Genomic DNA, 19,113 nt, shown 5'->3' on the forward strand with positions numbered 1-19,113 from the left:
TAGCACACTTTTTTTTTTTATAATAGAAAGCCAAAGTCTGATTTAATTAGTTCCTAAATTCCTTGATGGCAAAAGCACATGTGAGAAGAGTCCGAGTTATTATGTCAAGGAGCTGCCACTACATCTGTTTGTTTGTAATCATAAAAGTACTTTTGTAATCCCAAGTTTTATTGCCACAATCTAGAATTTTCTCTGCAGGACAGCCTGCTATCTTAAAATATATTCATGACAGAGACCTCTATCTCTTTCAACTGGATTTTTATAATTAAATAATCCAAACTGTGGTGACTTTAAATGATAAACTTTTATTCTGAATATACTGTTTGTTTTTGCACAAGATTTAACACAACATTTTCTGGGATTATAAATATTTTTATAACATTATTATACAAATTTTTACAAAATGTTTTTATCAGGCTAGTTAATTTACACAAAAGTGTCAAGAGAACATAATAAAGGGGAGAAAAGATCTTTTGTTCACAAAGCCACTTGGCCTTTTGCATGGATGCACACTGAGCATTTCAATAAAAGTATCCCTAAAAGCATGATCCAACAATGACACAGCACAACAAAAAAGACAGCTTTGTCAGGTCACGCTGAAAACTCAATTGGCATCTATACAAGGCAGTATCCCATTCGTCTCAGTGGAATTTCTTTGAGTTAATTATGTGAACTAGAAATAAGGTAGATGAAACTATTGGAAAGGCTTGTCTAAGTCATTGAAATTCTGGAATTTTTTCAACACTCGATACTTTTGTTTTATTGATTTGCTCTTTACAGAAATGTACACAGAATAGTGGCAATATTAACATTCTGTTATGGAAAAAGAACACAAGTTCCAGATAATAATAAAATATTTGAAATTGTGGGCAAGTAAAATAATCATTCTATTCTACACTTAAAAAAGTCACAACATCCATTTTGTTTCACTGGTCAAACTCTGTACCTCTAGATATTTTAATGTCAACTAACATGATTAATGGAATAGTTTAGAGTTTTAAATTAAGACAGAATTTAAGCTTTGGGAGACAAAGATTTAAATGAGATGTAAAATACAAGAGAGCCTCAAATAAGCAAGTAACACTTGGGTTGCAAGGTCACTTAAAAGGGATACTGCCTATTTGAACCCAGTAAGGCCAGTTTTAAAGTTAGTTAATAGAAGGAATATTATAGGAAAACTTACAAATGGCAGCAACACTGTTCTGTTTTTCTCCAAGTTAAGCAATAATGCCTTAAGCATTAGAAACATGAAAAAAGATCATACTAAATTCTTATAGGCCGAGGACCTAAAAATCTCTTCAATCAAACTTGCTAACTAACTATGTCATGTTAAAAACCTTTTACAAATATGGACCACGATTGGTGTTTGGCAGTAATGCTGGTTGTTCAAATGAAGAAAATATAAAGAAACTATTAATGCAAAATTCGTTCCTGTTACTCAACACCAATGCAAGACTTATAATGATTTTGTTTTAGTGACAAACTACTTTAAGCTGCATGAGTATAGCAAAAAATAAGTGAAGAGCTTAAAAGCTTTTTTCTTGATCTCTTGTACTGTTTAGTCTTTAAAAACTCAGTATTTATAACAGGCTATAATTTAAGTTCTTGTCAACAATTAGAACACACAGAAAAATCCTAAATTAAATATAACAATTTGATGGGATGAGTGTTACTGTCTGTTAAAAAGTATGCTAAAAGCATGAAGACTAGTATTAGGCGTGAGGACAATTTTTAGTCAGAGACCACGTTCTTACTCAATTTATTACCAGGTATATGGTTGTCATAACATATAAGTTTATTTTATAACAGAAAATAAAGGGTCATAGCAAGACTTGTGTGTGTAAATATATTTTGATGGCAAATGAAATCAAATAGGATCCTGCCAAGAGATGCCAAGTTTACCTGCAATTAATACAACAATAATATAGTTGATGAAAACATACTATTTCAGTCACATTAGCCATGAAAATATATTTAATAGATTTTAAAGATAATTTTAAGGTAGTTTGTTGTATGCTGGAAGCAATTCAATTGTTTTAATGTGCATCGTTTATATACACAAACTAATATAATTTTATATTTGATATCCCCTTCCCAACACTCCATGATTTAAAATAGTCTAGCAAAAGTTAACAGTAAGTTTTAAATATTTAATTAACAAACAACATGATTTAAACATATTGTTGCTAGAGTGAGAAGTTCCATATTTTTTTAAATCACTTTGGTGTTTTCTAAAATGTCAATATCAGTTACAAATGAGACTAAAAAATCACAACAATGCATTAGAAATGGCAACTGATGACAACTCTTAGAACAATAGTTGGCATAGTGATTCCATTTCCCTCTGCCCCATTTTTAAATAAAAAAATATTTTAAATAAGGAAATGTACACAAACAGTACCTACGGTATATTGGTGGTAGGAGGGAATTACAAATGTATGCAAAGCTAAAAACAAAACAAATATATCTTTTAAATTATGCTAAAGAACTGGTTATATCTTTGATATGTGGAACATATTAAATCATGCTATATAACGTTAATAAGATTTTGACTTAAAAATTATATATGAGAAAATTTCCAGCATATACACACACCAATATTTGGCATGTTTAAAAAAAGAACAAATGCATTTTACCATAAAAAATATCTGCATACTTCCAGCCTTCAGCAGAATTATTTACTATAATTAGAGTTACACATTCATTGTTTTTACCCTTTCTTCAAATACTATTTACTCCTGAAAATAATTTTTAAAAGCATAAATAATATTCTGCTACCATATTAATCTATAATGAAATATCTGATTTACTACACTAACCATTTCCACCAATGAGGCTGTATAAAAACAATTTTGATTATTCACAATCAAGTATTCATGTGCATACATATAGATTCAAGGTTTCCTATTTGTTCAGATTATTGTAAAACCCTCATCAAACTGCATGGAAATTTTGGTCAAGTGATCATACCCTTTAAAATGGAGAGACAAAACAGCAGCAGCAGCAATTTCTAGATTGTATGTGCTACTATATGAACGAACAAAGAGGAAACCTAGGATGAATCTTCATTGAGAACGTGTATGTACTTTTCAAAAAATAAATGTGTCAAATCTGATTTATGTACTTAAAATATCTGTACATAGGTTTACAGGCAAAAGCACGAATCTGTATAAAATCCATTAATTCCCATTTCATCATTGACCTAACTCAATCATTCAGCATTTACATTACACAGTATATTCAGAGTAGATTAACGACATTTTTAAAGATGACTTAAGTGCATTACACTGCAAGGTTCAGATTCTTACATAACAATAATGTCACTCAGTTAACTTTTCAATGGACTATACTCTACAGTAAGAGAAAAACAAACTGAAAGTTAAAATAGCAGCAGCATCATGCAAAATACCCTTGGTAACCAAAGTTCATTAATCACAAGAAAGAACATTTTCCCCTCCCCCCAACAAGCTTTTCTTAGAGTATTTTGAAATATCTGGCTAGCACTACATAACTTTACTGTGAATGAACGGAACATTACATCTAAGTGTTTATTAAGGGCTTACATTTATGAGGAAATATGTCACATATTCAAATTTCACCCTCAAGCACCTTTAGTTTAATAATTTCTTAGTTATTATTTTCAAACAACCAATTCATTACCCCATCGAAACTTAATTGGTCATCATTTGTTATATTTTTGGCAGAGAAGCCACTCTTCATAAGGCAGTTTATTCATGGCAAATTTTTTGTAGAAAATTAGCCATTATTCTATTTCAACAGATTATACCAATGTTAATTCTCTCTCTCGATATATAATTTTTTCAATAATAACTACTTAAAGCAGGAAATAATTTTTAGCAGAAGGATAAGTGAAGGCAAAAGTAACTCTTTTTTTCCCCTAGGGATTTTCTTGGTAAAAGAACGAGGATGGCAGCAAGTCAAAATTCCAGGTCAAAATCAAGACAATTTGTATGATTCATAAACAGTTGTATGGGGAGCCCTTTTACATGTAATCACCAACAAGGCAACAACACACTCTCAAATTTTCCACTAGAGCACAGATAGAAGTTTGCTTGATGTTATACATAGATGATGCAGCATTCACACAAGTTTAAGGATCTGACACCCTGACATGCAGCCAGTGGGTGCCTTATGTGTCTGCGCCTTAGATCTATGCCACGGTATGGGCCCAGCTAGTGTTCTGCTGATTCCACGATTGACCCTATTTTAATGCAAATGAGGGCTCACGTTTGGCAGGGTCTGGAGTTTAAGTATGCAAATTTGGTTTTAGAAGGTCATAACTGGCAGTGTCTGCTGCCAGATAAAAGCCAAAGTAGTAGAAACTGGATTCCGATGATGGACCACAGGGAAGGATTTAATCCAGAAACGCCACCACAGTCAGTATAATCCTCCTGTTGGAAAGAAAAGGAAACGGAAAAATCTTGAATAATATTTAGTAAGACATCTTTCAGAGCACCTCATGTTTAGTCCAGTTCTGAACTTACCTTGTAAAATTGCTATGATTTGAATCCAAATAAATTACATGCTCCTAGATTTTATTGTTCAACAAATTTTGATAAAGCAATTTCCTCAGTACCATTTGAAAAATGCCTTAAATTTTTAGTTGTAGATTCTGATGATTATGAAAGAAAACACATTAATAATAAATGCTGTTTTGAGTAATATACTAATTTCTAAATAAAAAAGTACTTTCATAGTATCAAATATTCCTGTATATATTTATAAGTACAAGAAAAAAAAATTTAATAGTATGCTTTATAAGTCCCAAGAATTATAATTTTAGCAATTATGCTCAGTAAGGCAAAGTTTGAGACTGGTAAAATAATAACAAATTTGAGAAATGAAATTCTATTTCACATATCTCTTACATCCAGTTTCTAAGGTGAACATACCATGCACAGGTAGCATCTGGACGTGCCTCAAGTATTAAAATGAAGAATAATGCATTTGAACCATAAACAATGAAAAGACACTGAAAACATATATCCAAAATAAGGAGCTAAGCAAGCAAGAGAGGCTTTTGTTGTTTAGAGAACCATGAAATATAAGCAATGAACATATTCATTTGGATTCCCCACTGTCTAGTGGTGGCTCATTAGGTTCACCATTAATACAAAATTATTCTTTATCTTTTATTCCTAGGTTCTGTATTCTGTTACATTTTCTACATCTTTTACTTCCTTTTGTTCTTTGTTTTTGCTGAGGAAGATTTGCCCTAAGCTAACATCTGTGCCAAGTTTCCTCTATTTTATATGTGGGTCACCGCCACAGCACGGCTGACGAGTGGTGTAGGTCTGCACCTGGGATCTGAACCCATGAACCCAGGCTGCTGAAGCGGAGTGCACTGAACTTAACCACTACACCATGGGGCTAGCCCCATCACTTCCTTTCAATATATTGAGTTTCACTTAAAAAAAACTCTCATATCTAATTATTTTCCTACATATCTAATTATTTTCCTAAACATCTTTTAAGAATTCACTAATCCAAGCTTCATCTTCCAATAATCAAAAAATAGGTTGCCTAAGTAAATAAATTTTCTGTTCTTAAGAATAATTTTAAAACAACTCTGAGCTCCCAGAGAATAAGAACATTGCTCACTGGGGTTTAATACAGTACCTGCCACTTAGTAGATAAATATAATTGCTTTCTTGAATGATACTTTACAGCAGCAGAATTTTTTTATGTTTATTAAAGAGAAGTCAGGGGAAAAAAGAATCTATTAAGGAAAATTTTATTTCTCAAAAGCTACCTCCCAAATCTAAAGAGAATCATAAAATAATGATCAATTCTTAGTTCTCATCCTATTTGACTTTTCAAGAGAATTTGATAGTGTAGAATAATACTCTCTCCTTGAAATATTTTCTCATTTGTCTTTGGCTAACACATCTTCTTGTTTGCCTCCAAACTTGTTTGTGATTGGTTTTACTCTCTTTGGCTTGACCTCCTTCTCTTCATGCTCTTGAAATGTTAGACTTTTCCAGGAGTTAGTACTATCTCTTCATTTCTTATTTACACTTTCTCTCTAAGGGATCTAAACCATGCCTATAGCTTTAAATTTCATATATTTGTTAATAACTCACACTTTTATTTTTTATTATGAAAAAATCTTTATATTTTTTGTTTTCGTCACTTTTTAATTTCAGCTTTATTGAGGTATAATTGGTAAATAAAATTGTAAGATATTTCAAGAGTACATGGTGGTGATTTGATATACTTAGACATTGTGAAAGGATTCCCTCCATCTAGATAATTAACACATTCATCACCTCAAATATTTATCTTTTTTTTCCTTTGGTGAGAGCATTTAAGTTCTACTCTGTTAGCCAATTTCAAGTTTGCAGTGTTATCAACCATGTTTTATTAGATCCTTAGCCCTTATTCATCTTATAGCTAAAAGTTTGTACCCTTTTATCAACTCTCCCTAGTTCCCCCATCCACCAGCCCCCAGCAACCACTTTTCTATTCTTTGTCTCTATGAGTTTGAAATTTATTTTTTTAAATTTTTACCACGTCATCTTTATCCATTCATTGTTGATGAGCACTTAGGTTGATTCCATATTTGGCTATTTGAGTAAAGCTGCAATGAACAAAGGAGTGCAGATATCTATTTGATATTGTTTTCATTTCCTTTAGATATATACCCAGAAGTGGGATTGCTGGGTCATATAGTAGTTCTATTTTTAATTTGTTGAAGAACCTCCATATGGTTTTCCATAGTGGTTGCACCACTTTACATTCCCACCAACAGTGCACGAGGGTCCCCTTTTCTCCACATCCTCTCCAACACTTGTTACCTCTTGTCTTTTGGATGGTAGCCATTCTAATAGAAGTGAAGTGTATCTGATTTGGAGTTTAGGTGATCGTGCTTCTGATTTGCATTTCTCTGATGACTAGTGGTATTGAACAATATTTCATGTCCTTGTTGATCATTTTAATGTCTTCTCTGGAAAAATATCTATTTGGTTCCTCTGCCCATTTTTTAACTGGATTGTTTTTTCACTATTGAGTTGTATGAGTTCTTTATATATTTTTGGATACTGGCCACTTAGATATATGAATTGCAAATATTTTCTCCCATTGCCTTTGTATTATTTATGGTTTCCTTCGCATAAGCTTTTTAGTTTGATGTAGTCCCACTTGTTTATTTTTGCTTTAGTTGCCTTTGCTCTTGGTGTTAAATCCAAAAAATCATTGCCAAGATCGATGTCAAGGAATTTACCCCCTATGTTTTCATCTAGGAGTTTTATAATTTCAGGTCTTACATTCAAGTCTTTAATCCATTTTGAGTTGATATTTGTGTATGGTGCAAGATAGGGGTCCAGTTTCATTCTTTTGCATATGGCTGTCCATTTATTGAAGACTGTCCTTTGCCCATTGTATATTCTTGGCTCCTTTGTCATAAATTAACTGATTATATATGCGTAGGTCTATTTCTGGGCTCTCTATTCTGTTCCACTGACTTATGTGTCTGTTTTTAATGCCAATACTATACTGTTTGATTAGTTTAGCTTTGTAGTATAGTTTGAAATCAGGAAGTGTGATGCCTCCAGCTTTGTTCTTCTTTCTCAAGAATGCTTTGGCAATTTGCGGTCTTTTGTGGTTCAACACAAATTTTAGGATTGTTTATTCTATTTCTGTGGAAAATGCCATTGGAATTTTGATGGGCAAGGCACTGAATCTGTACATTGCTTTGGGAAGTATGGCCATTTTAATAATATTAATTCTTCCAATCCTTGAGCAGGGAATATCTTTCCACTTATTTCTGTCTTCAATTTCTTTCCTCAGTGTCTTACAGTTTTCAATGTACAGGTATTTTACCTCCTTGGTTAAATTTATTCCTAGGTAATTTATTCTTTTTGATGCAATTATAAATGAGATTGTTTTCTCAATTTCTTTCTGATAGTTCATTATTAGTGTATAGAAACATAACTGATTATTATATATTGATTTTGTGTGTTGCAATTTTACTGCATTTGTTTATTCTAACAGGTTTTTTTTTGTGCATCTTTTCTATATATAATATCATGTCATCTGCAAATAGATATTGTTTTATTCCTTTCTTTCAGATCTAGATGCCTTTTATTTCTTTTTCTTGCCTAAATGCTCTGGCTAGGACTCCCAGTAATATGTTGAATAAAAGTGGTGAAAGTGAGCATTCTTTTTTATGTATCTGATACATGTTGTCTAATCTTAGAGGAAAAGCTTCCAGTTTTCCCCATTGAGTATGATGTTAGCTGTGGGCTTGTCATATGTGGCCTTTATTCTGTTGCGGTATGTACCTTCTACACCAAATTTGTTGAGAGTTTTTATGAAAATGGATGTTGATTTTTGTCAAGTGCTTTTTCTGCATCTATTGAGAGCATATGATTTTTATCCTTCATTTTGCGAATGTGGTGTATCATATTGACTGACTTGTGGATGTTGAACCTTCCTTGCATCCCTGTAATAAATCTCACTTGATCGTGGTGTATGATTCTTTTAATGTATTGTTGAATTTGGTTTGCTAATATTTTGTTGAGGATTTTTGTGACTATGTTCTTCAGTGAATTGGCCTGTAATGTTCTCTTCTTGTAGTGTCCTTGTCTGGTTTTGGTATCAGGTTAATGCTGGCCCCATAAAATGACTTTGGATGTGTTCCCTTCTCTTTTATTTTCAAAGAGTTTGAGAAGAAATGGTATTAATTCTTCTTTAAACGTTTGGTAGCATTCACCAGTGAAGTCGTCAGGTCCTGGACTTTTTGTTAGGAGAGTTTTGATCACCGATTCAATCTCCTTACTATTAATTGGTCTGTTCAGATTTTCTATTTCTTCAGGAGTCAGTCTTGGTAGGTTTTATGTTTCTAGGAATTTATCCATTTCTTCTAGATTGTCGAATTTGTTGGCATATAGTTGTTCACAGTAGTCTTATAATCCTTTATATTTCTGTGGTAGCATATGTAACATCTCCTCTTTCATTTCTTATTTTATTTGAGTCCTCTCCTTTTCTTAGTGAGTCTGGCTAAAGTTTTCCTTATTTATCTTTTCAAAAAAACCAGCTCTTAGTTTCATCTTTTTTATTGTCTTTTTAGTCTCTATTTCATTTATTTCCACTCTGATCTTTGTTATTTCCTGCCTTTTGCAAACATTGAGCTTCATTTGTTCTTCTTTTTTTAAATCCTTGAGGCATAAATTTAGGTCATTTATTTGAGATCTTTATTCTTAATGTAGGTGTTTATTACTATGAACTTTCCTCTTAGAACTGCTTTACTACTTCCCATAGTTTTGGTATAGTTCCATTTTCATTGTGTCAAGATATTTTTTGATTTCTCCTTTGATCAATTGGTTGTTTAGTAGCATGTTGTTTAATCTCCACACGTTTGTGAATTTTCCAGTTTTCTTCTTATAATTAATTTCTAGTTTTATACCATTATGGTCAGAAAAGATGCTTGATATGATTTCAATCTTCTTAAATTTATTAAGACTTATTTTGTGGCTTAACGTATTATGTATCCTGGCAAATGTTCCATGTGTGCTGGAGAAGAATGTGTATTATTCCGCTTTTGGATGGAATGTTCTGTAAATGTCTGCTAAATCCATCTGGTCTAATGTGTCATTTCTTCCAATGTTTCCTCACTTATTTTTTTGTCTAGATCATCTATCCATTGATGAAAGTGGGGTATTGAAGTCCCTTACTATTATTGTATTGCTGTCTATTTTTCCATTTAGGGTGGCTAACATTTACTTTATATATTTAGGTGCTCCTATGTTGGGTGCATTAATATTTACAAATGTTATATCCTCTTGTTGGATTGACTCTTTTATCATTATGTAATGACCTTCTTTGTCTCTTATTATATTCTTTGTCTTAACGTCTTTTGTCTGATGTAAGTAGAGGAACATTCTTTTTTTTTCCATTTGCATGTAATATTTTTTTCCATCCCTTCCCTTTCAGTCTGCATGTGTCCTTAAAGTTTCAGTGAGTCTCTTGTAGGCAGTGTATAGTTGGATGATTCAGCCACTCTATGTCTTTTGTACGGGTTAGTCCATTTACATTTAAAGTAAGTAGTGATAGGTGTGGAATTATTGCCATTTTGTTAATTTTTTTTCCAGATTTTTATAATTCCTTTCTTCTTCTCTTGCTCTCTTCCTTTGTGATTTGATGATTTTCCCTAGTGGTATGCTTAGATTCCTTTCTCTTTATCTTTTGTATATCTACCATAGATTTTTGCTTTGTGATTACCACAAGGCTTACATAAAACATCTTATATTTATGAGAGTCTATTTTAGGTTGATAACAATTTAAGTTTAAATACATTCTAAAACTCTACAGTTTTACTCTCTGCCACGTTCATTTTTGAAGTCACAATTTACATCTTTTTATCTTGTGTATTCATTAATAATTTATTGTATTAATAGTTATTTTTACTACATTTATCATTCATACTAGATTTATAAGTGATTAACCAACCACCATTACAACATTAGATTTTTCCGAATTTAACTATATATTTACCTTTACCTGTGGGAAGTATAGTTGCACATTTTCTTGTTACTAATTAGCGCTGCTTCATTTCAGCTTAAAGATGTGTCTTTAACACTTCTTGTAAGTCCAGTATAGTGGTGATGAACTCCTTTAGCTTTGGTTTGTCTGAAAACTCTTTATCTTTCCTTCAATTCTGAATGAATGCCACATAGAGTAATGGCTGGCAGATTTTTTTCTTTTAGCACTTTGAATATATCATGCCACTCTCTTCTGGCCTGCAAAGTTTCTGCTGAAATCTGCTGATGGTCTTAGAGAGGTTCCCTTGTATGTAACAAGTTGTTTTTCTCTTACTGCTTTTAATATTCTCTCCTTGCTTTTTACTTTTGACAATTTAATTATAATGTGTGTTGGCGTGAGTCTCTTTGAATTCCTCTTATTCGTAGCTCTCTGAGCTTCCTGGATCTGGATGTCTGTTTCTTTCCTCAGGTTAGGGAAGTTTTCAGTCATTATTTATTCAAATAAGTTTTCTGCCCCTTTCTGTCTCTCTTCTCCTCCTGGGACTCTATGATGTGGATATTGATCTGCTTGCTGTTATCCCATAAGTCTCATTAGCTTTCTTCACTCTTTTTCATTCCTTTTTCTTTTGCTCCTCTGATTGGATGAATTCTTTTGCCCTGTTTTCAAGTTTGCTGATGCTTTCTTCTGCTTAATCTAGTCTGCTGTTGGACCTTCTATTGAATTTTTCAGTATAGTTATTGTATTTTTCAGTTCTGTGACTTCTGTTTGTTACTTTCTTATATTTTGTATCTCCCTGTTGAAATTTTCACTTATTTAATGCATTGTTCTCCTAACCTTGGTGAGCATCTTTATGGCCATTACTTTGAAGTCTTTAGCATGTAAAGTACTCTTCTCTGTTTCATTAAGGTCTGTTTGTAGAGTTTTATCTTGTTCTTTTGTTTGGAATATATTTTTCTGTTTCTTCATTTTCCTCGACTCTCCTGTGTTGGTTTCTGCATGACAGATAAAACAGCCACTTCTCCTGGTCTTGTGTAGGAGATGAACTTTATCATTCAGCCCAGTGCTAACTCTTGATTGTCTTTCAAACCTTTGTGATTATCAAAGCCACCTTCTTTTTTCTTAGTGACTCCCAATAGTTGAGGGTGTGCCTTTAACTATCAGTTTCCCAATGGGGAGGATCTAAGACAGCACTTAGATCAGGCAGCAGCTTTTAAAGTATGCAAATAGATCTCTTTCAGGGAAAGACTGGGAGATGGGCATTTCTGTCTGCTTCCTCTGTTTTGAGCTCTGGGGGGATAGCAGGTTAGGAACTGTTTATTACAGTCCTATGGTACCTGTGAATTCCAGCCCCACTGGCCACTAGAGACAAGTGCTAAAGGAGTGCAGCCTTTAGATGTCAGCCTCCAAAGCTGGGATGCCACATGTGCACACGCTCCTTTTAGGGGGACACCAGTAACCTGGAGTGGGTCAGAGGGAGAATGTGGAGGCACTTCCCATGTCTCCAGGAAGGATCACAGTCAGACACTAAATGTGCACTAAATTAGAAGCCTTACTGTCAGGTGTAGCTTTTAAAGTATGCAAATAGGCCTCTTTAGAGGGAAAAACTGGGACAGGGAATTTCTTCCTGCTCCTTCTTCACTGAGCCCTGGAAGGATAGCCACAGCAAGTCCTCAAGAGCCCATTAAGAACTATGTCTTTGTTTGCTATAGTCTTGTGGGTCACATGCATGCAAGCCCTATTGGGCTTTCAGAGCTAGGTGTTTTGGGTTTCCACCCCTCAAGTGGAAGCATTAAAAGTTGGGGCACTAGATGTTTAGTCCAAACTCTTCACTCCTCAGGTAGAGCTGGGATTTGTGAGTTCCTTCCCAATTTTATGTCACTGTGCTGGGGGTAGAGTTTATGGCAAGAGTCTATCTCAGCCTTTTCTACGCATCTCAATGTGGGTATTTTCTCATTCGTCCAATGTGTAGGGGTTGCTCAGCTAGTTTCTAGATTTCTTTCAGAGGGAATTGCTCTGTTTACAGCTGTCGATTCAGTATGTCTGTTGGATGATATGAGTTCAGGGCCTCCTGTGTCATCATTTTGAACCAGAACATCAATAAGTCACACTTGTGTATATCTAGCCCTGAATTCTCTTCTGACCTCCACATTCATTGATCACTACCACCTCTCCTTTTATATGTCTCAGAAAGATCTCTTAACTTGCCCAAAAATATTATTTTTCTGAATGACACTTCTAAGAGCAGTGGATCAGATCAAAGACAACAAGCCATCTGTGATTCCTCCCTTGTTCTCAAATCTAATCCATCAGCATGTCTTAACTCTAGCTTCAAAATATATCGCAAACCTACTTCTTACTATCTCAGGTCCAAGTCACCATCACTTCTTGCCTACACTCCTGCAAAAACTGCCTCACTTGTCTGATTGCTTCTACTCTTGCGCTTTTACAATCTCTTCTCCAAAAAGCTGTCTTCTTAAAACCATATATCAAATCCTTTCACTCCCTTCCTGAAATTTCTTATCACTCTCAGAACAAAAATCCAAATCTCTTACCAAGGTCTACAAAGCTTTATACAGTCTGGAGCCTGGCCACCTCTCTACCTTCATCCTCCTGGATTCCTCTCCTCTCCCCAACCACTTACTTTGCTCCAATAACACTGGCTTTCTCTGCAACAAGTCAAGGTGTTTACTATCTCAGGGCCTTTGCACTTGCTCCTTTCTTTGTTTAAATACTTTTCCCTCTAGGTAGGGTAACCAGATAAAAAACAGGGTGCACAGTTACATTTCAAGCAGATTTAAAAAAAATTATTTTTTAGTATACATATATCTCAGATATCTCACACATGGAAGAGTAGCCTGATACACAGTAGGGGTGCAGGAAGTATTAGATAAATGAATAGTAGGTACTAAATAAAGCAGCACATATATTGATTGGTTAGAAACACTGCAAATATAAAATACTCATTTAAAGGCATAACTGTCACTTCACCAGGAAGCCCCCCCAGTTCTGATTCAGTATAAATTTGATGGAATGGAAAATAAGCACACAAACAAGACCCATTAATGTATTTATGATGTATTTTGTCAAAGAAATTCTCATTAATATAAAAATTTATATTCTAGAAATGTGTTATGGAAAGAAAAATATTCTCTCTGGTCCTTATTCCATTGTTTTTATTTTTACATTTTTAGGGTTTTTTTTTGGTTTCATTTCCTCTCTGTGATGATGAGATATGTCTGTTTTAGTCCGGGAGGTGGTAGTTTAGATAAGTTATTTGGAGTCCCTGAAGTGTGCATGTTGACTCACCCTGAAAAATCTGCCTCTTCAGTTTCCTGATCATGTTTTCTCATGTGTTTTGTGTGGTGCAACCACATACACTAAGACTTGAAATTATTCTATGAAAGTAAATTGAGAGATATTCTAAAAACATTCTAAATTACAAATGCATAGATGTGGGAGAAGCCTCATCATTTTCTCTGTCTTAAAGAGACCAAAATCCCACTGACACCATGACCAGGCAAATCAGTCTGATTTTTAAAGATTACTGTAGTAAAAAATCAGGCATTCGTACATTGTTTCAGTTTTATAGATTAAAATAGAAAAAGGATGCAGTGCCCATATTATATATATTTATTTTAAAATATGATAAGAGACTAATTTTATTAGATTTCCTTCTAGGGACTTCGCTTAAAAGACTCTTAATAAAGATATCAACTGAGAATTCCTCATTTCTGTTTCCTTTTCCATTACTCATCATTCATGTGATTTTCCCCAAGGCTTACTTTTTAAGAACATGTATACTAGTGGCCAAAATCTCCTCAATTTTCTCTTGTTAAACAAGTATTGCTAAGCTCTTACTCTGCCTTTCTTTTCCCAACCAGAACCTGGAACAACTAATTGTACATAGTAAGAGCTCAATAATTTTTAATTTATTCAAATAAATTTAGAAATAAATTTTCCCAAAAGAAAGTTTTCTGGTCATTTGGCTTAGAAGATTTTGTACTTTCCTTCCTGAACTATAGTCATCATTAAATTCCTTCAAAAGGCAAATCACTGGTAAAGACATTTACCAAATAGGGGCTAACTTTTGAATTTAGATAGTTCTGTACTTAAGTCACCCTTGGCAGCTTCAAAGAAAATATATATTTAAAATTATTTAGGCAGGTGGATACTACACAGGAACTCTTTTACTAGGAATAAGATCGCTAACAAATAATTTGTTCTGCTACACAGCACCGTAACACACTTCCATGTTAACTCATGAGGTAGGTAGTATATTTGTTCAACTATTTGTGTGTGTATGTGCGCATATATACACACACATAGATACATACACTTATTTCTGCATATTCATTTGTAACATACCCAATAACATGCTTTTATAAATTAAGTTTGCATAAAATAATGAACTTCCTCAATGGTACATATTATTGACTTGCTTTACTTTCTTCTTTGATAAATAAACAAACTTCAGCTTTTTGTTTTATTCTTCTTTACCACTTAAGTCTTTAAAAAGCTCTCATCAAAAGGTATCATATGGACACTTGTGTTTTAAGGAAGTCCTCATGGTATGAGGCTTCCTAATTGGATACTTATAAGCTATATATCCTCTTTGGACTCCACAGGGTACAACGGTCCTAGCTTTAGACAGTCATTCTTTAATGATTAGGGAGATATGACCTTTTAGAAGACTTTAGAGATGACACTACCACCCCAGCTTTCCTGTGAGCAGAATCTAAGCTACCACAAATTTCTAGTTATAGCCAGACTAACATTGAGGCTTAGATTTTGACCTTTATTGGTCCTCAATGTGGGGAAAAACCACCAACTAACTTCTCAGTATTTTTGGTAATATTTTATGTTACTTTTTCAACTTTCTCTTGTTTCAGAGAAAATGATACGTCCTTTGCTATCATATCAACAATTAAATTGCATAGACTGGATTCACTGTTCCATACGGATAACTGTTTTTAAATACCCAACCCTAGTCTTGTTAATGTAACATCTATGCCATTTACATCATCTTCAAGACTATCCATTATATATTCCCCAAGGATACAGTAATATCAAGGAATCTCAGAGATGCTCTTTTCATCTTTCAAAAATAATTTCATTAAAAGGTATTGATCCCATCAGTTCAGTCTATGTTGATATTTATTTATTTTCTTGGTAAATTTACAGTTATGGTGAGAAAGCAAGATATCATCAGAGGAAAATTCAAAATTCTATTTTTTGGGGGCGTCTCAGATGAAAAATTTTTTTAAATTCATTGTTACCTATAGAGTTTTAATGTTAAGGTAAAAAGGGAGCTGACCTATTCAAAAGGAAGTTGACTTATTCAAAAGCAGTACTTACACATTTTTGAGTCTAATTGATAACCTATAAATCTTATCTAAAATTCTGTGCTTGAGAGAAGTAAACTTTTGAATCAAAGGTGAAAATATAGTGAATTTTTACACTATTCCTCATCTATAAAATATAACATAATAATTTTTTACCCTTATGCACTAGTTTGCTCATTTCTATTATGACCACAAATAGGGCCAAGTATAGAAAATATGATTTTATTATACTTTTCATATGTGAATGGTGTGATTACCTATGTAATCTTCTTTAAGGTATCAATTCTTTAAGGGATCAATAAAAATGATATTTCAAATAGCTTCTTATATATCAATTTAAAAAATATGTCCATGGAGAGGGATTATTTATTTTTGGTCTTTTATTTTAACTATTAAAATCAGCCAGGTTTCCTTTACTTGGAATCTTGCTATGAAAACCATTGTTTTATTATCCCTGAACAAATTTGGTTATTTTCTGAGACTCCTCGTTCTACTCCACGTTTTGCCCCCCTCTGATGAGCTCACTCCATTTAGTAATGACCACATCTCCATCTAGTGGTTTCCTAATCAACGAATACCTGGATAGCAATGAAGAAAGAACACAACAGAAGTTGCTCTGGTAAGAACAATCATGATAATTCTAAAGCATCAGAAAAGAAATTGCAAAACTGTAAATGAAACACAAACTCAGGCTCTAAAACATCTATTTAGTAGTATTGATTATATAACCCAGAAACTTGTCAAAAGGCTAATAAATAATGATTAATTTTGGCCCAGAGAATGTAAGTAATATTAAATAAACTTAGAAATTGGAAGCACTTATAATAAAATATTTCAATAAAAATATCAGTATTTTGGGAGTAAAAATTTTAAATGTTTAAACCATGTTTGTTAAAAACGAAAAGAAAAATTAGAATGATTGACTTATAAGTTCTTAAATAATGCATGATATAGTTGAAGTGGTTCATTGATTTTATGTTAACATTTTTTGAAAATAAATTGAGATGACCAGCTCTAATAATTGTCCTTAGGGTATTTGTCTTTAGTAAAAGTAAGACATCATGAAGCATGTATAATTTTTTTCCACATTGACTTACTCTTTATGCAAAACCTATTGAGAAAATTCTGATTTTTAAATAAATAGAAAACTGATATGCTCTGTTGAGGATTAGAAACTTAGTCAACATTTGAAATCAGCTCTTTTTAAAACGACATTAGTACTAGGATTTTAATAACTTGGTTTGAGGACCTTTATTACACTGGATTTAAAGATATGGATTATTTTTTAAAATTTCAAGCCAAAAACAAAAACAAAGAAAAATTAGAGAAAGTGACTGACCATCCACACCATATGAAAACTTGCAGTAAAATGAAGATAGGAGCTGACATCATGGCACAGGCACGACTCGTTGTGCATATAAGTTGATCCTATTAATAACGGGCAAAGTAGCAAGTACAGGAAAAGGAAAGAAAACACAGAAAAGAAGACATACAAGATGAGATTTCATGCAATTTGCTGGCAGTTAGCAGTTTATGTGAGCCTCCATCCAGAGCAGATTCACAGTGACCAGTGCAAATAAGCATTACCGAAATATTCCACTGCTAAAGAAACACAAGACATTACTAGCACAGTAAGCTACTGAGCAAGAGTTGTACTTTCACACACAATCTACTGTATAATTTATAGGAATTGTTGGAAATTTTTGTCTTATTCATCTTTTTAAGTTTTGATCAAAAGATAGAGTCTCTTAGGGTGACTCGAGGAGACTATTATTATGGGTAATAGGGTTTTTATATGATCTTTAAAATTCATCTGAGTGAATTTAATCTTAGTCTTTGGTGACAAATAGTTGATGGATGAAGTTTCCCCACTGAGAGACACTACCTTTAGGGAATGATTTGACATAGGCAAAGCTTCCGAAGGTATGGTAGATAGAACAACAGAAGTCCTCATATCTGGATTTTATTTAAGAAGTCTAACTGGGTAAAACAGAAAAAAAAAAAAAAAGACAATGTAGCCGCAACTTTGAATCACTTTCCCAATCAAAGAAGAATGATCAATAGTCCTCACAGAGATAACTAGAATTTACCGGCTAAAACATCTTGCTTTTTTAGCCCTGTTCCCCATCACTGATTTTATTTTTTCTTTGTTCCACTTCTAATTTATATTACCTAATTGCATAATATGTATCTAAGGAAATGCTTTATTTTTTCTGTGACAAATGTAGGTTGTGTATTTGAGTAAATAAGTACATACTAGGTAAGTGTATTCTAAATAAACAAAGAGCTCTATAAATGCACATTAATCAATAGATGATCTGACATGTCTTTAGAATAAACAATGCATAAGATGATAATGCTCTATGTTTGTATGCTCACTGGTTTGTGTAAGCCACTTAATGCAAAGGCATTCCTTGAAGAATCAGAATTGGAGAATACTATATTTAAACCATAGTTTTAAAAAGTGGAGGGCCAGCCCCAGCGTCCTAGTGGTTAAGTTTGGTACGCTCCACTTTGGCGGCCCAGGTTTGGTTCCCGGGTATGGACCTACACCACTCATCTGTCAGTGGCCACGCTGTGGCTGCTCGCATACAAAAAGAGGAAGACTGGCAGTGGATGTTAGCTCAGGGCAAATCTTCCTCAGCAAGAAAAAAAAAAAAGTGGGCAGAAATTTTTATGTGGCATTTTTGTTGGATAATAAAGTTTCTTAATAATTAAAATAATTTTAAAAGCATAAAGCTGATTACATACACAGTAAATCAGCATAGTATTTATTAGAAGAAGACAGCTGACCTATACGAAAAGTAGTAGTCATCTTTAGGTAATACACATTGTGTATTGTAGGTAGGTATATTGTACACAATATACATTGTGTAGGTAAAATATGCTTTGTGAAATTTTGTCAACTTAACCCTGTGTAATTGACCTGGTTTAATTTCAAACAAAATAAAAATAAGTTAATAAACCATTTAAGTTAATAAATGGTTAATAAAATAAGCCATTAAGAGAAATAATACAAATCTGTGCGATAGAATCAGAAACCATGTAAAAAATTAAGAAATAATAGGACAATAGATGTCTAACAGGTTTTTAAGTACACTGAATAAGGACTAAACACAAACTAGTAAAAAGATTATAATAAAAATAACTTATATTTTTAGGATTCGATTATAATGAAGATAGGCAACTCATATACCATAAATAACATTTACTATTAATATAAAGTCTTTAAATCATCAGATTTGTGACCTTAGATTATTGGTAAATT

General features: G+C 33.2%; 1 protein-coding gene across 6 annotated transcripts in view; it reads right to left on the reverse strand.

The window, feature by feature from the left end:
* Positions 1 to 285: 285 nt before the first annotated feature.
* The window catches only part of CACNA2D1 (calcium voltage-gated channel auxiliary subunit alpha2delta 1), a 504,665-nt gene continuing 485,837 nt past the window's right edge, over positions 286 to 19,113 (reverse strand). For all 6 annotated transcript variants that reach the window (XM_058524544.1, XM_058524526.1, XM_058524535.1 and 3 more), the window contains one exon: positions 286 to 4,412. In XM_058524544.1, coding sequence (XP_058380527.1) covers positions 4,296 to 4,412 — 117 coding nt within the window. In that variant the 3' untranslated portion in view covers positions 286 to 4,295. The remainder of the gene's footprint in view (positions 4,413 to 19,113) is intronic.

Source organism: Diceros bicornis, chromosome 3, assembly GCF_020826845.1.
Source record: "Diceros bicornis minor isolate mBicDic1 chromosome 3, mDicBic1.mat.cur, whole genome shotgun sequence".
NCBI lineage: Eukaryota > Metazoa > Chordata > Mammalia > Perissodactyla > Rhinocerotidae > Diceros > Diceros bicornis.